General features: G+C 38.1%; 1 protein-coding gene across 6 annotated transcripts in view; it reads left to right on the top strand.

Moving 5' to 3' along the window:
- The window catches only part of GPHN (gephyrin), a gene marked incomplete at its 3' end in the record, with an annotated part of 311,539 nt that extends 296,361 nt beyond the window's left edge, over window positions 1-15,178 (top strand). For all 6 annotated transcript variants that reach the window (XM_080619965.1, XM_080619964.1, XM_080619962.1 and 3 more), the window contains 6 exons: window positions 5,475-5,562; window positions 7,571-7,644; window positions 10,415-10,479; window positions 11,639-11,742; window positions 12,901-12,997; window positions 15,045-15,178. In XM_080619965.1, coding sequence (XP_080476091.1) covers window positions 5,475-5,562; window positions 7,571-7,644; window positions 10,415-10,479; window positions 11,639-11,742; window positions 12,901-12,997; window positions 15,045-15,178 — 562 coding nt within the window. The remainder of the gene's footprint in view (window positions 1-5,474; window positions 5,563-7,570; window positions 7,645-10,414; window positions 10,480-11,638; window positions 11,743-12,900; window positions 12,998-15,044) is intronic.
- Window positions 15,179-16,137: the final 959 nt, after the last annotated feature.

The following is a 16,137-nucleotide window of genomic DNA, read 5'->3' as shown; positions in this document are numbered from 1 at the left end:
GATGCAAAATTGGCACGAACCACTGTTCCCAGTTGGTGCGGGCATGGCCAGAATGTGCTAAACTCAGGGTACCTACAGATGGCGCATAGGCTGTGGAAGTCAACTGCTGTAGTTTAGAGGAGCAGCTGGTCTCCTTTGGTCTTTAGTGTGTGATTGATGTAGGATCACTGGTAGTACTTCAGTTTTCACTGTGCATCCAGGAACCTGTAGCTCTGCTGAGTCTGTGAGGATTCGTGTCTGAAGGGGTCATTATTTCAGCATATAACTGAAATACTTGAGATGCTTTCAAATAAAGTAAAGCAGTAGGCAAGAAAGGTTACTGAGCTCTGCTTTTGTACTCACAATAGACACTTCTGCATGCCTCTGGTGCATTATAGTGCATGCATATCTTTATGTATCTGGGTCCAATATATCCATAAAGCACTCAGGTTTAAGGGGCTAGCTGTGATGGTTTGTGTACACAAGTTTTGCAAGTATGGGTTTCCAGAAGACCTGGATTTATAAAAGCTGGAGTACAGTACAAGTGTTTCTATTAGCCACCCAACAGTAATAGCTGTGTATGGCAATGAACAGCAAGGACTGGAAATGACTGTCAGGTATTGAGGTTAATTTGAATGAATGAGACTACTGTGGCAAAGAACTTAGTGGAAATGGTCCAGGAAACTAGTAGTGAACTGTGGATTTTGTACTTTGACAATGGCTTGATAAGTCAGTCCTAACTGCACGTTCCAGTTTGATTTTTACAGGGATAACTCATTTTATTGCAAAGTAGTAGGTGATGCAGATCACCATTTGTTGTTACTTGTTTTCTAAATTAAATTATAACACTGAGCATTTTAATTGCATGTATCAAACTGCTGGTGTTAAGGGTTGTATCACTGAAAAGGCTGACAGATTTATAATTAATGACAGTGAAGCACACAATAGGATCAACAGAAGTGAATTAACAGATGTTGATTTCTATTTGAAAGAGAAAATTACACTGTAATTTAGGGTACTTCAAAATGGCACTTAAAACACTGAGAATTCTTGGCTGTACTGTACTTTCTTTTGAGGGAGATAAAGAAAAAAATCTCCTACATGGCTGATGTCTGTTTTAATGAGGCTTGCATAATTTTCCTGCTCAAGCTTTTAAGCTCATTCGTATCTTTTCAGTTCAAAGACAGCTTAGTAATCAAGTGCTGTGTAACAGTTTTCCACAAACTAGCTTTGATAATCAGAATTTTTCATGAATCCAGAAAGCGTTCCTATTCTGGTATCCTCCCATCTTGCAAGCCCTCTCTTCAAATTAATGAAATCAAGTGGCATGTCAACTGCAATGTCATGCATCTGCTTATTGGATTCTACACATCCCGCTGCCACTATACAGCAGACAGCCTTCGAGTAATTTCCAGATTGTACTGCTCATTCTGCTCCATTCTGTATAAAGAGGGTCAGGAAATTGAGGTAGTGACGTCGATACTCTGTTTATCAGACTGACAAAATTAGCAGATAATATAAAGGTATACTTAAAAGTACATGGTTTCTTTATGCAAAGTATTATGTCTGCAGTTTCAAAAATATACGTACAATACATATAATATTTGTACAGACACAATCTGCTGTAGATGGGGTTTTCTACTGTTGATAAGAAGGTTGGATTTGTGCTTTCTTACCTATATGAATAGTTTCGTAAACTGTGTAATTGTTCTAAAACAACTTAGTTGTATTTACAGAAGGTGCTGGGATGTAGTTTGAAACATAGAGGGAATGTAATTTTTGCAATCAATTGCAGCATGTTAGAAAAGTGCACTCCCTTCTTGTGCACAGTGTCACTCTGACTTTGAAAATTATCAAATGAAACAGAACAGTTTTGCCATCTGGAAGTGAGACTTCCCATCAAAGTCTACTTTACATTGATTAAGGTATTCACCATTATATTTGCGGACCTGTTACAGTTCTGTCCATGAAGGAAAAAAATCCAAGAGTAGCACTTTCACAAGACATTTTAAAGGATTTATCATACTAAATTAGACCATTAGTCTAGCTAATCCTGTATCCTGTCACTGGCAACGGCCAGAACATAGTTTGCGATTTGTACCTGCTCAGTGAGTGTTATTTCTCAGCTTCATAGTGATTTGTCACAGGCCTTTTTGAACAATCTTTTCCTCTCATGCTCAGATGCCAAAGTTATTTTGTCTATTCTTTCATGAGTTAATTGTCTTCACTTTATTCTTTTTCCATGACAATCCAGAGGAGAAGCTGCTCATTGCTATACAACAAATTAAACAAGAAGTAGCATCTTCTTATGTGATTAAATCAAATATGTGTTAATAGCCATTTGAATGATAACTCTCTGCATTCATTCAACTAAAGGCAAGGAAAATGTTTGCTGCAGTGTTGATTGAAGATTACAGCAGATGACTCCTGTAAGGAATGCTTTGTGTTAATTGCTGAGTCATGGAACTGCCAGACTCAAGTAGAATAGAAAGTTAGACAGACTTGAGTGACAAAAAGAAATGTGACCAATGTGTTAAAAAGAGAGAAACCTTCTGCAAAGAAAAGAGAGGGAATTCTGGAAATGTCTCTTTCTGTCAGAATAAAAGCCAAGCTAGCATAATGATTCCACTTATTATAATAAAATTTCTATCACATCTTCGATTTTGGAAGGATTCAGTGCATTTTGCAACTATCTGAAGGTGATAGGCAGTGCTATTGGTTGCCTAAAGTTTTAGTAGTAGAATTTTTAAATGTCTTGCACAATACAGATGGTAAAGAAAGGGATATATTATACAGGTCATTCAACTGGAAATGCTAAAAATAAAAACGCACGAACTCCACTAATTTCAATGTTTTACGTGACATGTAATAAAAAAAAATATATGATTAACTACTCCAGTGATATGCTACCCTCATAAACAAAGGTGCAATTGAGTCCTCATCTGGTTTGGGTTTATTTTGGGTTTGTTTTTTTCCTTTGTTAAGTAATTTTACATATATACACACACATACATATATTTGGTATGTAGGTAGGAGAACTTCCATTCTGTTTAACAACAGTTAAATACACACTTGGCTGCATTTCACTGTTTTCCATTATTCTCAAACCACAACCAAAACCAAGCATGCTTCATAATTCAGACTTAGGATGTCCTCAGACAGGTGGTCTTGCTACCTATGGATAACTCTTAAATAATTAAGCAAGATAAAATGAAACAGCCTGAAGCAAGCTCCAGAAGGTCCTCAGCTGCATCACAACCTGATGAGAAAAATACACTGAAAGCAGTCTTAGCCTAGTAATAGTAGTGTGTCTGACTGTCATCGAGCTTCAGGAAGACCTCTATCAAACTTTGCAAAGAATACATATTCCTTGTTGCATTCCAGTCTGCAGTCCAATCCTCACTGGCAAGGATTAAGGAACACTTAGATCTTGAGAGACTTTCTATTAAACACTCTATAATAATCTTAAGCAGTATCTTACTACATACTGATTATTAATTAGACAATCAATATGAAACAGTTGGTTCTGAAGAAGATACTGACAGTGGCCAAGAGCAGGCTTGCTTCTTTCCTCTTGCCTTCAACAATTAGTGAAGAGTTGTGCTGAATTTTGGATAAAATGATCCTGAGATTTCAAAAGGGGAGCTGAGAAAATGTCTGTTTCCTGAAGAACAAAGAAGATGGCTTTGCTTGAGTCCATGTGTTCTGTATTTTCTCCCAAAGAAAACAGAATTCAGCCATTCATTATAGGCCATTTAGAGTATCAGAGATACCCAGTACACTAAATAAAAATTGTGGAGGCATACCACAATACCTGAAACCACTGTTTCTTCTAAAACAATGGTAGGGTACAATTCTATCTGATTGATTGTAGCCTGCTGTATGGCATCAACAATCTGCCCTTCTTTAGGGCAGATTTGCTGTAGTTTGTTGCCTACCTCTTACAAAGATATATGACCCTAAACAGCGGATGCAGCCAAACACAAATAGAAAAGTTTTCCAGAATAACCACACTGTGATACCAAAGAAGATGCTGCATCAGTCACTGGACATGGAGGAGAAAGGGTCTTGAGTCTTTCTGCCTGTTAAGGTATGACCAGGTGAGAGGACATGTGAGGGCTTTCTGGTGAGAGGTGAGGGGTGTGCAGGGTTGCATGCACTTGAGATAACTATTCAGTGAGGGAGCAAAGCCTTTCTTGTGTGACATAAATTGTAGTGTGCACAGCACCACATAATGCTAGCTGCTGCTTTGATTTCAATAAACCATGGGCAAAGACAGGATGCTCAGAAGAAAGGATTTTTCTTTCTGAGACCTTTTAAAATACACTGTTTCTGTCTGTGAAAGGTCAGCCAGGACTTGCCTAGTATTTCTGATTTTCCTGTGTCCAGCTCAACCCCCAAAATAACTGCAGTGATTCTATCTTTTATTGAAATCTAGCCAAAGCTCCCAAAGGACAGCCCATATGCCACCTGCAGCCTACAAAGCCTTGATAACCAATAATGGTATTTTGTAATTGTAGTGTGGCATTTAACTGAGGTGCTGTATTCTAGGCAAATATACAATCACTAGCATTCTAAGAAGGAACAGCCTTCCATGAAAAACTTTGAGAATCACTGAAATGAAAACATACTGTTGAGGGAACATTACATACAGTCATAGCAACTGGCCAGCTTCTGGTCAGTTCACAGATGTTAAAGTGGTCATTTAATAAATTGAGAATTATTTTGAATTCCTTTGGTCTTATATAAGTTGTATTCTTAAGTTTCTGCACTAGTTTAGTCTGAAAAAAAAATAGTTAAGACATTAAAACTGACATACACTCAGCTTCTATCCTTCATCTTCGCAGTTGTACTCTTTGTATGGAGGAACGTCATGTCTCCCCTTACACTGTTACTCGGGAAGTTAAATAGACATTTGAACAGGACGGATTGTGTTTTTTCAGGATGAAGTGGATGTACAGCTGGCTTTGCTGCAGAGCCCTCTGATGGAGAAGATAGACAAAGGATTTATTCCCACTTTTCATTAATGAAAGTTTGAAGTGGAGTCTTACCGCTAGTTTTGCACACATCAAATAAGCTAGACAGGTAGTACTGCAGCCTGCTTGGTGGCCGATAATTTTCATGGGTCAAGCCCCTTTATATAGCCCTGTCAGTTCATCTAAATCATAATTTGTATTGCTACCTACTGTGCAAATTGCATACTTTTTGACACCTATGTTAGTGTTCTTCAGTCCCAGCCTAAAGTATCCCAATGTTCCTGTTGCAAAGCTCTTAGACAGAAAGGTGCCAAACAGTGTGGTGTTCACTTAATGCGACTGTACTGAGTAGGGCAGGGTGGAGTCTTGATAAGGAAAAGATCTTATATTATCCAAGAGCTGTATCTCTTTCTTAAAATACATGTGTGTGTGTACATCTGTGTGCACACAGACACTTGCTTACACTATAACTCCTACCAGTTCCATGCCACTAATGCATTTGCCTGTTCTTTTCTGTAGCCCAGATGATTTACTGAATGCACTGAATGAGGGTATCAGCCGTGCTGATGTCATCATTACATCAGGAGGTGTATCTATGGGGGAAAAGGTATGCTAAATTTAAGTATGACTTCCTACAATATATTTAAGAATGTCGAGCCAGGTTCTATCGTCAGAGCTTCTACCTTTGTATTAATGTTTATTTAAAAAGGGATCTTACTTTTTTTGGAACACTTAAATGTGAACTAATCAAGAAAATAGTCTCCAGCACTATCCTCATTCCCTATGTTCTTATTACTGTACAACAGGGAAAATTCTAATTCTTGATTTGCAAATGTGTTTTTATTTAAGGAATAATTTATATAATTATGATGAGTAAGGTGTTTGGTTAATAGCACATGAAGGCAACAGACTTCTTTTTATTCTTAGAGCAGGTAAAAGTAGATGGAATAAAGCTACTTTGAAAGCATTTTGAAAAGCAACCTGAGTATATGAATAGCTCATTCTTGCTCAGCAGATCTATCTCCTGAATATGCCAAAGCTGTATCTGTTACAAAAATAGTTTTATCACATTTTGCACCTGATAGTCCTACAGAGACAATACATATGAGACACAGTGAGCTGATATATTTGCCTTTTGAATCATTAACAGAATTGTTGATTGAGTTCCTGTTGATAATCCCTGTGCCAAAACCATCAAAGAAAATAGGGATACACAGATGCTGGTGGGGCACAGATGAACCTGCAGGACATTTATTAATCATGACTCAAGGAAAACTCAGATTACTTTTTGATCCCAGGCTGAGTCTGTGAGTTTGGCAGGTAAAAAGAAACATCTCTCCTTTTATAATATCAGATACTAAAGACAGTCATTTGGAGATGGCAAACATGAGTGCTGTTTTTGTCACTTTTTTGAGTAGAAATCATGTTGTTGGGTGCACCATGGATAAGTAGTTACACAATTACTTTCAATCCCATTATTGTCCTCACTAGTCTTAGAAAAATAATCAAGGAAAAGTGCTCCTCCTTAAATTGGGAACGTGGCAACATAGTGTAGAGACAGAGACACTTGGAAGTGATCGGACTGCTGGGTGGTCTTACAGGTGTTCATGCCTTCTGGCTAATTTCTCTCCAGTCTGAATTTGAGGCAACAGCAGACTGTATATTCCCCTGATGGTTACCCCTCTGATACTTGAGCTTTCAGCAGTTTTAATGAAATAACTGTGAACATCCAGAAAGTAAATAGAAAGTAAAAAATTATTTAGAATTCATGCCTGGCTGAAAAAAAAGTTGCTGCTTTCTGAGTATTTGAACACACACTAAAAAGACAAAAAAGAGAGAGAAAGATGGGAAAACTGCAAGGGAACTTCAGATTTACTGCTACAATAATCTCTCTCCACAGATGACTGTTATGTCCTTTGCTTTAATCTCACTAAACACAACAGACAGGATACTACATCTTGAAGCACAGCAAGTTTCAAGAAAGACTAAACAAGTAATTCAATTTGGTTTAATAACTGGATCAATTGTATTTATGCAAAATCATTTAACTTTAACACACAAACTACCCACAGTTTTTTTCTTTCTAAGGACTGTTAACCCCAGCCACTGTGAATTAGATCGTGTCCCCAAGAAATTGCAGTAATTACAGTATCCTGGAAAACTATGATTTCTGCAGTACAGTATTGATTTCAGAAGTACTAGGAGATTTCTAAATCTACTGCTAGATAGCTTCCATGGCAAAAATTAAATAACTTGATGATTTTAAGTCTTAACTTTGAACCATACAGGTTTTTTCCATCTTTGACATAGAGAATGTTTTAGTAGTAGGTATTTGTGGTGTTCTCTAAGATTCTGGTGCTGCAGCCGATGTTTAAGTAAATGCATTACTATGTCCTCATGGAGTCAGGTTTGGCACCGAAACTGAGTCTGTTCTTCACCACATCTTTTTGAAAATACTTTTTTCAAGTACTGGAAATTCCCCACTGGACTGTAGCACTTTCAGGATATGAAAAGTCTTTCATCTTCACTTGATATTAATTAATCGCTTTGAATGCTTAGATGATGTAAGCCACTTTGATGTTACTTAATTGATTTTCTCTTTTGAATTTGAACAGGACTATCTTAAACAGGTGCTGGATATTGATCTTCACGCACAGATTCACTTTGGCAGAGTTTTTATGAAACCAGGGTAAGAAATCTTTCTACTTAGGCAGCGTAGATGGGGTCTGTAGTGGGCCAAATGTCCTGTAGAAGCGCTTCAGTACATTTCAGTTTTCCAAATATACTACACATGATAAATATATATGGGAAAAGAAGCAAAATCAATCCTGTTCAGACTATTCAGCATCTTTATGAGTGAAATTAACTGGAACAGAGGGGTTACTTTTTATCAGTAAAAGATATTTTTCTGATAAACTGTTGCAAATCAAGCTTGGGGACTGGCGGGAAACCAGCATACTGTAAATGTTGCCACAGTCTTCACTCTGATCACAGAGCTCAGATGTTGACATTGTTATGAAATAACTGGGAAACATAAGGACATTTAGCTGCTGGTTTGCTTACCGAACATCTCATTTCACTTCAAAGTTTGCATAAGCCGTATCCTTACAAACAAGCAATTTATTGAGAGAGGTGAAACGACAGCTAATTTGCAGAGTTTTATCTGACATATTGAGCATAGTAATTTTAAAATAAACACAATCCTTTATGTGTTTAGTTTGCCTCAGAAAACTGTTTCAGCATTGCTTTCCTTTGCTGTAGCGCTGCAAATTAATGAGTCTGGAAGTGTGCTTTGTAGAGAAAATGAAAATTATGTGTATGTAAAATAGAAGGTTCCCTTTCACAGTACAGTAGCAGAAAGATGTCTACTGCTCTGCCTCACTAACAATGGAGTGCACTTTGTTTGCCAGCTGGGTTATTGGCATGGCCCAGTAACACAAGGCCAAGTGCAGCTTTGAGGAATGATTCCCTCTAGCCTGTAACTGTTGCCAGGGAGCAGAACAGAAAGTGGTGTTTGCTGTGAAAACAGACAAAAATTTTCCTGTCTCTGAATACAGCCCATGCGGATTTAGTGCTTCTGCTGCTATGACCACCAGCTCCCTTACGTAAAGGGAACAAGTGGGCTGAAATCTTCTCCCATGCTGGATGAAGGCATGGAAATTGCTCACTGCTTCTGTCTTACTGCTACAGCCAATATGGGGAAGTCCCAAAAGTGGGATCTGCTGCTGACAAGAATGCATAACCTGATTTAGAAAATTCAGAATATTAAATTCTGGTCTGGCTTACCTGAAAGCAAACTTAGTTCTTTCTTCTGGTGATCCCTCTGTAGACTTGTAGCAATAAAGTTTTAATAACTAGCCAGAAAAGCTTTAAGAAATTTATTTTCCCCAAGCATTCATTTTCATTTTATTCTGTAAGAAAGTTATTTCTTGCTGCTACCAAAGCATTTGGTCATCTAATCTTACTGAGAATGTAAGCATGCTCATTTTCATTGGCTGCAGTGCAGTAGCAAATACTGTGTCTCAGTTTTTATTAATTCTATCTTAAAAGGCCTTAGAGATTAATTGTGATTACTATATTGGGAAGAATTCACTTGACTAAGTTCCAAGAGTGAAGTCAGAATTTGCTTTGTTTGCCTGTATTTTGATGCGCTACCCTACTGCAGCATGATGCCTGGGATTTACCATTCTTCCACTTGATCTGAAAGTTGCTGAGATAATGTAAAGTTGAAACTTGTCTAGCAGCACTGCCAGGAGAAAATACTGGAAGACTTTACCCGTGATGGTGTTGAACTCTAATATGAGAATTCAGAGTTTTCAGTAAATATGAATTAGCTATTCGATTTTTTGTACCTCATTTTCTGTACTGGTGATAAGATTTGGAGGTCTGGCACATAGTTCCCATTATGTTAGAGACATTTCAAAACAAAAACTTTCAACACCAACTTGCCTTGGTAAAATAGGATATTGATTAGTCCTAGCAAATACAAAACTAGGTAGTAATGATCAAAGTGTGGCAAATCTCCAGAATTGCTTCTGGTCAGCCACTGTTACCTGCTGTTAGTTCAAGATAAAGCCAAGAAACTCGGCCTAACTATTGTTCCTACAAAGTATCATTTCTAATGTTTAAAAGGATGCTATTAACATAGGTATATAGAAAGCATTTTTTCACAGATGAGTACCTTTTCTTTGCCAGCCACATTCTTGAGCCATCACATTTCTGTCCTATTTGTAATAGCCCTGATAACAAGTCACTAAATAACACTTGGGAGCAGCTCTGAAAGACAGAGAGAGCTCTTTACTGATAGACATAGGTCTTAACCTTAACCAGGTCTTAACCTGACATAGGTCTTAACCAGTCCTATTTGTAATAGCCCTGATAACAAGTCACTAAATAACACTTGGGAGCAGCTCTGAAAGACGGAGAGAGCTCTTTACTGATAGACATAGGTCTTAACCTGACTGCAGCTCTGCCTGCTTATCTGAATGTGTTCATCTGCAGACTAGCTAGCATTTGCAGCTCTGAAATACTGCTCCATTATCACTACTGCTGTAGGCACTGGAGTAAGGCAAATTAGAGTTACTAGTGTTACACAGAATTTGGAGAGCCTTATATGAAAACGAATACAGCTCTGTAATGCATTTCAGTATTGTTTCTTTGTTAATTGGCTCCTAACCTGAAGACAGGATTTAGATTTTTGATTACTAGTTCATCTGTTCTTGGCTGTTTCACAAGGAAAGTCATCTACTTAAAACTTCATAGCTGAATACCAAGAAAAACTTAATAGTTCTGTCATCGCAAAGAGAAGATTACACCCCCAGTATGGAATAAGCAGCAGGTGCTAACGAACTGCTGAGAGAGATCCTGTTTTGTTTTCTTTTCCAAATGTTTTAAATAATAACATAATAATGTTCAAATGAAGTCTAGTGCAGATATTAAGTATCTTTCTTTTTCCATAGCCTGCCAACAACTTTTGCAACTCTGGATATTGATGGCGTAAGAAAAATAATCTTTGCACTCCCAGGTAAGATGTTTTGTGGATTAATTTTGTTGTCGTGCATATATGATGGATATGAGACAAAATAGTGACATTTCACAGCACCTACATCTGGTGCTGGCATCCCTAAGGAAGGTACCTGTAAGGTTTTCTGAGAAATTTCCAGAAGGGACAGACTTATAGGGGTATATTGAGGAGTTATTTCTTGTTCCAGTCCTCAGAATTTGCCAGTGTACAGGCCTTTCTTCCATCCAACACTTTCTTCCATTCAACAATTTCCTTGGGTTTTGGAACTGGTACTATGCAGGGGTGTTTTTTTCCCACAGCTCCCTCTGCCTTCACAGTAAATATTGTCTGTGTATAAGTCAGTGCATCCACTCTGACATACTGAAAACGGAGATAAAAGCGAGGGAGTGCCAAGGAACATGTCACAGAATTCTTTTATTCAATCGTGACCGTACTGTGAAACCAAAAGAGGGCAGCATCGCTTCACCACCTGGTGCTGCGATTCCTTGGAAATCACCGCTCAGAATAAACATTTCCTTAGGGAAATGTTTGGCTACAAATCTCTCTCCTCTAAATCAGAAAGAATTTGTTTTATTTCTCTTGCTCTGGATTTGCATGGATTCCTGACTACACAAGGAATCCTGTTCTTGATAAGCTGGTGGTTTTCAGATGCATCTCTAGTGCTCTTTCTCTCTCTTATTTTAGTTGCTACAGTACATTTTCTTCCAGGGGAGAGCTCAATGGATCATCTGTCTGATCATAGTATTTATTTTAGAACTGTCACCTAGGGAAGTGCAGATGCATGAATCAAGTGGTGTTTGACAGATGTTGGTCATACACGTCTCTTACAAGCCAATAGAAAACATATAAATCAGTAGGATTCTCCTCAGAATTTGTACTAAAGCATTTTGCCACTCTGTTAGAGAATTAAAAGTTATTTTTCCATAGGTCTTGAAAACCTTAATCATGAATCAACAGCCCTATCAGCTAGGACCTATCCATGTATGCAGTGGCCCCATATGCCACTCCAGTCTTGAATGAAATGTTTCCTCTACGTAGCATGAAAAGCTTTTTAGAGTCCTTTAGAAGTGCAATTGCTATAAAAAAACATTAGATCACTTCCAACATTTCACAGAGTAAATCAAGAGGGAGTCACCACCAACTGTTCTTTGTCCTACAGGCAACCCTGTCTCAGCTGTTGTCACCTGTAATCTCTTTGTTGTACCCGCACTGAGGAAAATGCAGGGTATCCTCGATCCTCGGCCCACCATCATCAAAGCCAGGGTAAGAAGCTTGTTTTCTTTTTAAAAATCTCTCAAGATGTTGAAGCACAGCTCTTCAGGCTCTGCAAGGCTGTCTTGTTTGTGGAATCTGACCCCTGGACTAATTCTGGCAAGTCGAAGGAAGTTCACACAAAACAGACACATTCTCAATCTCTGTGTCCCAAAATTTCTAAGTCAGATGACCATTTAATAGAGCAAGATACAGAGGTGCAGCTGCAGTCGTTTGCCAAGCAGGCAGAAAGGACACTTTTCCTGGGGAAAAAAAAAAAAAAAAACCAACAAATGGCTTTAACCTGTGGGAAAAAATGCAGAGTAAGCTGGGAATACCTGAAGAGTTGGATAGTTCTGTACTAGCAATGGAAAATACAACTTTAAAGCCTTTCTGTTCTTGAGTTATTTATACAAGTAGCCCACATGCGTCCCTACTCCACACACACCCCCCAAGCAATATAAGTCCCTTAAACTATTCATTTCATTTTTAGAAGAAATCATGAGCATTGTAACTCTGTTTAATGAAGATGCAAGGTATATTGTTATAATGTATGATTCTCCTATTTTTGATTAAAATAAAATACCAAGGGACACATTACTTTTTCTAGTTTTCCTAGTGTTCATGGCTATGCAGTTTTCTCTTGCTGCTTATCCCGTGTCTCTTGCACACTTCCTCAGGCATCCAGATTTTTCCTTGTCCTACAGCTAAAATTCTGAAACAGAGAGCAATTTGTAGTGACTCTCCCTTTTGCGTGAATTTTCCAATGTGTTCCATTAAATTCCATTGTGAGCCATGCCTTGTATGTCTTCTCATTTCAAAAATGGCCATTTCCCTTTTGTCAGAGCTAGCAGGATTTTGAATGTGAATAAAACTTTTATGTTTATGCAGTGTAATGCAGCGACCAGAAATGAAAAAGCTTTTTTTCCAGAGAAGTACTATTTTTAAAATCCCAGTAAAGGAACAATATTATAATATCACAGTTGTATTTTCCTTAAATACTGCAGTCTCTGCCTTCAGCAGCTTTTGATCTTGCACTAGACACCATCTGACCTCAAAATGCAAGTCCTTAAGAAGACTATTTTTAAGGAAAAACAATTGAGCAGATGATTCTGTTATCTTAGACAGTGCAGTCTGAATATGTGACATTTTCATCCTTTTATTCTACAGTTATCATGTGATGTAAAATTGGACCCCCGCCCAGAATATCATCGGTGCATACTGACTTGGCATCACCAAGAACCTCTACCTTGGGCACAGAGTACAGGTTAGTGCCCCATCACACAAACTGGCAGACACACTCACACAGGTCCTTGCTTTCCTACGTACATGTCTAAAAACAACCGAGAGTGTGCACACATTTTTTCACATAACCTTCCTCATTCAGGCTGATTTGCTGACATACTTGTGCACATCCATACATGTTCAAAAAATGGGTAGATGAGGTCCTTAGTAACATGGTTTAGTGGTGGCCTTGGCAGTCCTCGGGTATGGTTGGACTTGATCTTAAAGGTCTTTTCCAACCTAGTTGATTCTACGATTCTATGATTCTATGTACATTATTATAAAATAAAGTCATGATAAGACTTACCAACTTAACCATTAAAACTTCCTTTATCTGAATAACCTGCCTTTATATACACACCACACCTGTATGCTTGCTATGTGCATACATTTCTTTTCATAAACATCCACCCATACTACTTGCACTCACAGACACATTTGCTTACTCATGCTCTTGTGCATGCACTAATCAAACACAAATTGAAGCCTAGGTAGGAACAATACAGATAAAAGTGTGATTCTAGCCAAACTGGAAAAGTAGAAGAGATAGCAGAGGTTGTATATGTTCTTTTAAAGCAGACCAAGGCTTTTCTTAGTCACGTTTGCCACCTAGGGATACTCAGCTGCAGTTGAGGTAAATACTATATTTGAATACTTTATTAGCTGTATAGCACTGGAAGACTGACTCTGCCAGTTACTCAAGAGACTGAGGTCCTTAAACAACTAATTGTCTTTTTGCTGCATCCAAATTGTTCAATACAAAGCACTCTATACAATTCTTCACAGGGTAAACATTAGCTGAAATGAATCTTACTGTTTACTCAGAGAAAGTTCTTAACATTGACTTCCAAGATCACACAGCCTCTGACATACTTCCAGGTATAAGTCAAGGTATTGCATCTATAATGCTGTATTTGGTTTAACTCTTGTTTTATTGTGCACCACTTCTTACACAGACAGATTGTCTGGAATGATTTCTCTGTCAGTCTGGAGGTTTAAAACCCAAGAAACTAAAGAACACAACATCTTACTGCATTTTCTTCTTTTTTGTCAGTGCTACCAATATGATACTGTTTTTCTTCAGGGCACGTTGTGAAGCTCAGTGTCCCAGAGAAACTCATTCTTTTGAGGTGGTGTATGTTATGGATTTACTCAGCTGGCCACCTATGGTCCAACCCTAGGATCGTGCTGAAAAGTGTGAAGTCAAAGTGAAGGTTTCCAGTTCCTATCTTGTTACTTCTCAGGTTACAGCTCAAGCTGGGTGCCTCTGGAGAGAGAACCCTATCTCAAATCATGCCCTCCAATAATACCCATACCATGTGGCACCTGATCCCCAAGTCCAATCACTTAACTCTGGTTAGTCATCTCTTGATTTCTTATTTGTTTTCTTTGCCATCAGGCCTTCTTCTGAAGTTACCTCATTCTCTTGGAGCTGTTTCCTTGGTCCTTATCTTCTTCATTCTGCTCACACCTGCCAGATTCAGCTAGTTCTGTGTTAGCAGCATTAGTCTTATCAAAAGTTTTCTCCATCAGCACTTGTGGCTTCAGCTACTTCAGCTACTAGTGCTAAGCTAGTAATGCTAAATGAGACTATTCAGAGAGAATAAATTTATTCTATTTACTCTATAACAGTGTATTAAGAACATTCTAGAGTGTGCTGATTTTAGTCTTTCTACAACCATATTAGGTATACAAATTGAAAAATAAAGTAATTTTGATAGGATTAGAAATTCCAACAGAAAAGCAATTTACTCTGACAAGATATAAGGTATAGCTAATGTGGAAGGCTAGATAGGAAAGCAGTCAGCACTGGGAATGAAGATTTTGAGAGCCAAGGCAAAGAGAGGCTGACTAATTCTCTGCAGAGTTCTGTGTTTCCATCCACCTTGTAACAGTCAGAGCCCAGCTCTATGAATAAGTTAGCACCATGAACATCTTCATAAGAATAGCTCTTGTTTCTCGCGTGGTTTGTTGCAGCATTTGAAAATAGTGGAAAACCTAACTGAAAATCTTCTCTCATTCTCCTGTAGGGAATCAGATGAGCAGTCGTCTGATGAGTATGCGCAGTGCCAATGGACTGTTGATGCTACCTCCAAAGACAGAGCAGTATGTGGAACTTCACAAGGGGGAGGTGGTGGATGTCATGGTCATTGGAAGGCTATGATGCCACCAGCAAGAGTGAAGCTTTGATGCATGTCCACATATCATTGACTGTATCCTGTAATATGCAACGGCACAGCTAGTTTTTCTGATTTGGATAAAAGTTGATCAGTATAGTCAACATCTTGAATTATATTTCAAATGGAATTTAAATAAATACCTTTTAAAAAAAACCTTTAAAACAAATCTTAACAAAGAAATTTATTCTGATTATATCAAAGCAACTTTTTCCTTTCCTTGCAATTGCTTTGTGTGTTCGATGCTAGTTCTAATAGCGGTAGCTTTTAGTAGACAGCAGTAGGTGCCTGCAGAACTTGTGTTTTTTCTCATCTTTAAGATACAACTACTTATGCTCTTAAAACAAGGCTGTCTGCTTATTTATACTAGCGTAGACAACACTTGGATTTCCCTTATTAGTATGCTTCATAACTGCTTCACAGAGAGCTTCTGCTTGTTCTTTATCTTGTATCTCGTGTTGATGTGCACAGTGCCAAAAGCGGAGTGGCTGCACTGGGAACCCAGTGAAGCCCCGAGGTTTTCTCACCTCGCTGCGCATTCAGGGATCTCTCTTGTCCCGGCAGCCACCCAGCTCCGTACTCTTGGGCAGTAACTGGATACCTTTTATTTCAACAAACAAAAAAATTGCTTCCTTAAGTGCTGACAGCCTTTTTAACCAATACATTTAAAAATGTACAGAACTGAAAACTAAAAAAAATCAAAGACTGATCTTGTACAGATATTAGTGTTACCAGCATTCGTGTGGAAATTAAATGAGCAAAGAAATAAAACTAATGTTAAACAACTCTGTACCATAACATTTTCTGTAATGATATTGAAACTTAAATGAATAAAAAAAATCCTCAATCATTATTTAAAATTTCACCTGTTTAGCCTTGTTGTTTGAACCAAGAAAATAGTGGTTTAAGAGGGTATTTGGGGTGGGGAAGAGGACAGGAAGGGAAA

Source organism: Psittacula echo, assembly GCF_963264785.1.
Source record: "Psittacula echo genome assembly, chromosome: 5".
Taxonomy (NCBI): Eukaryota; Metazoa; Chordata; class Aves; order Psittaciformes; family Psittacidae; genus Psittacula; species Psittacula echo.
Note: the sequence above shows the minus strand (reverse complement) of the source record. Positions and strands in the feature narration are given on the sequence as shown.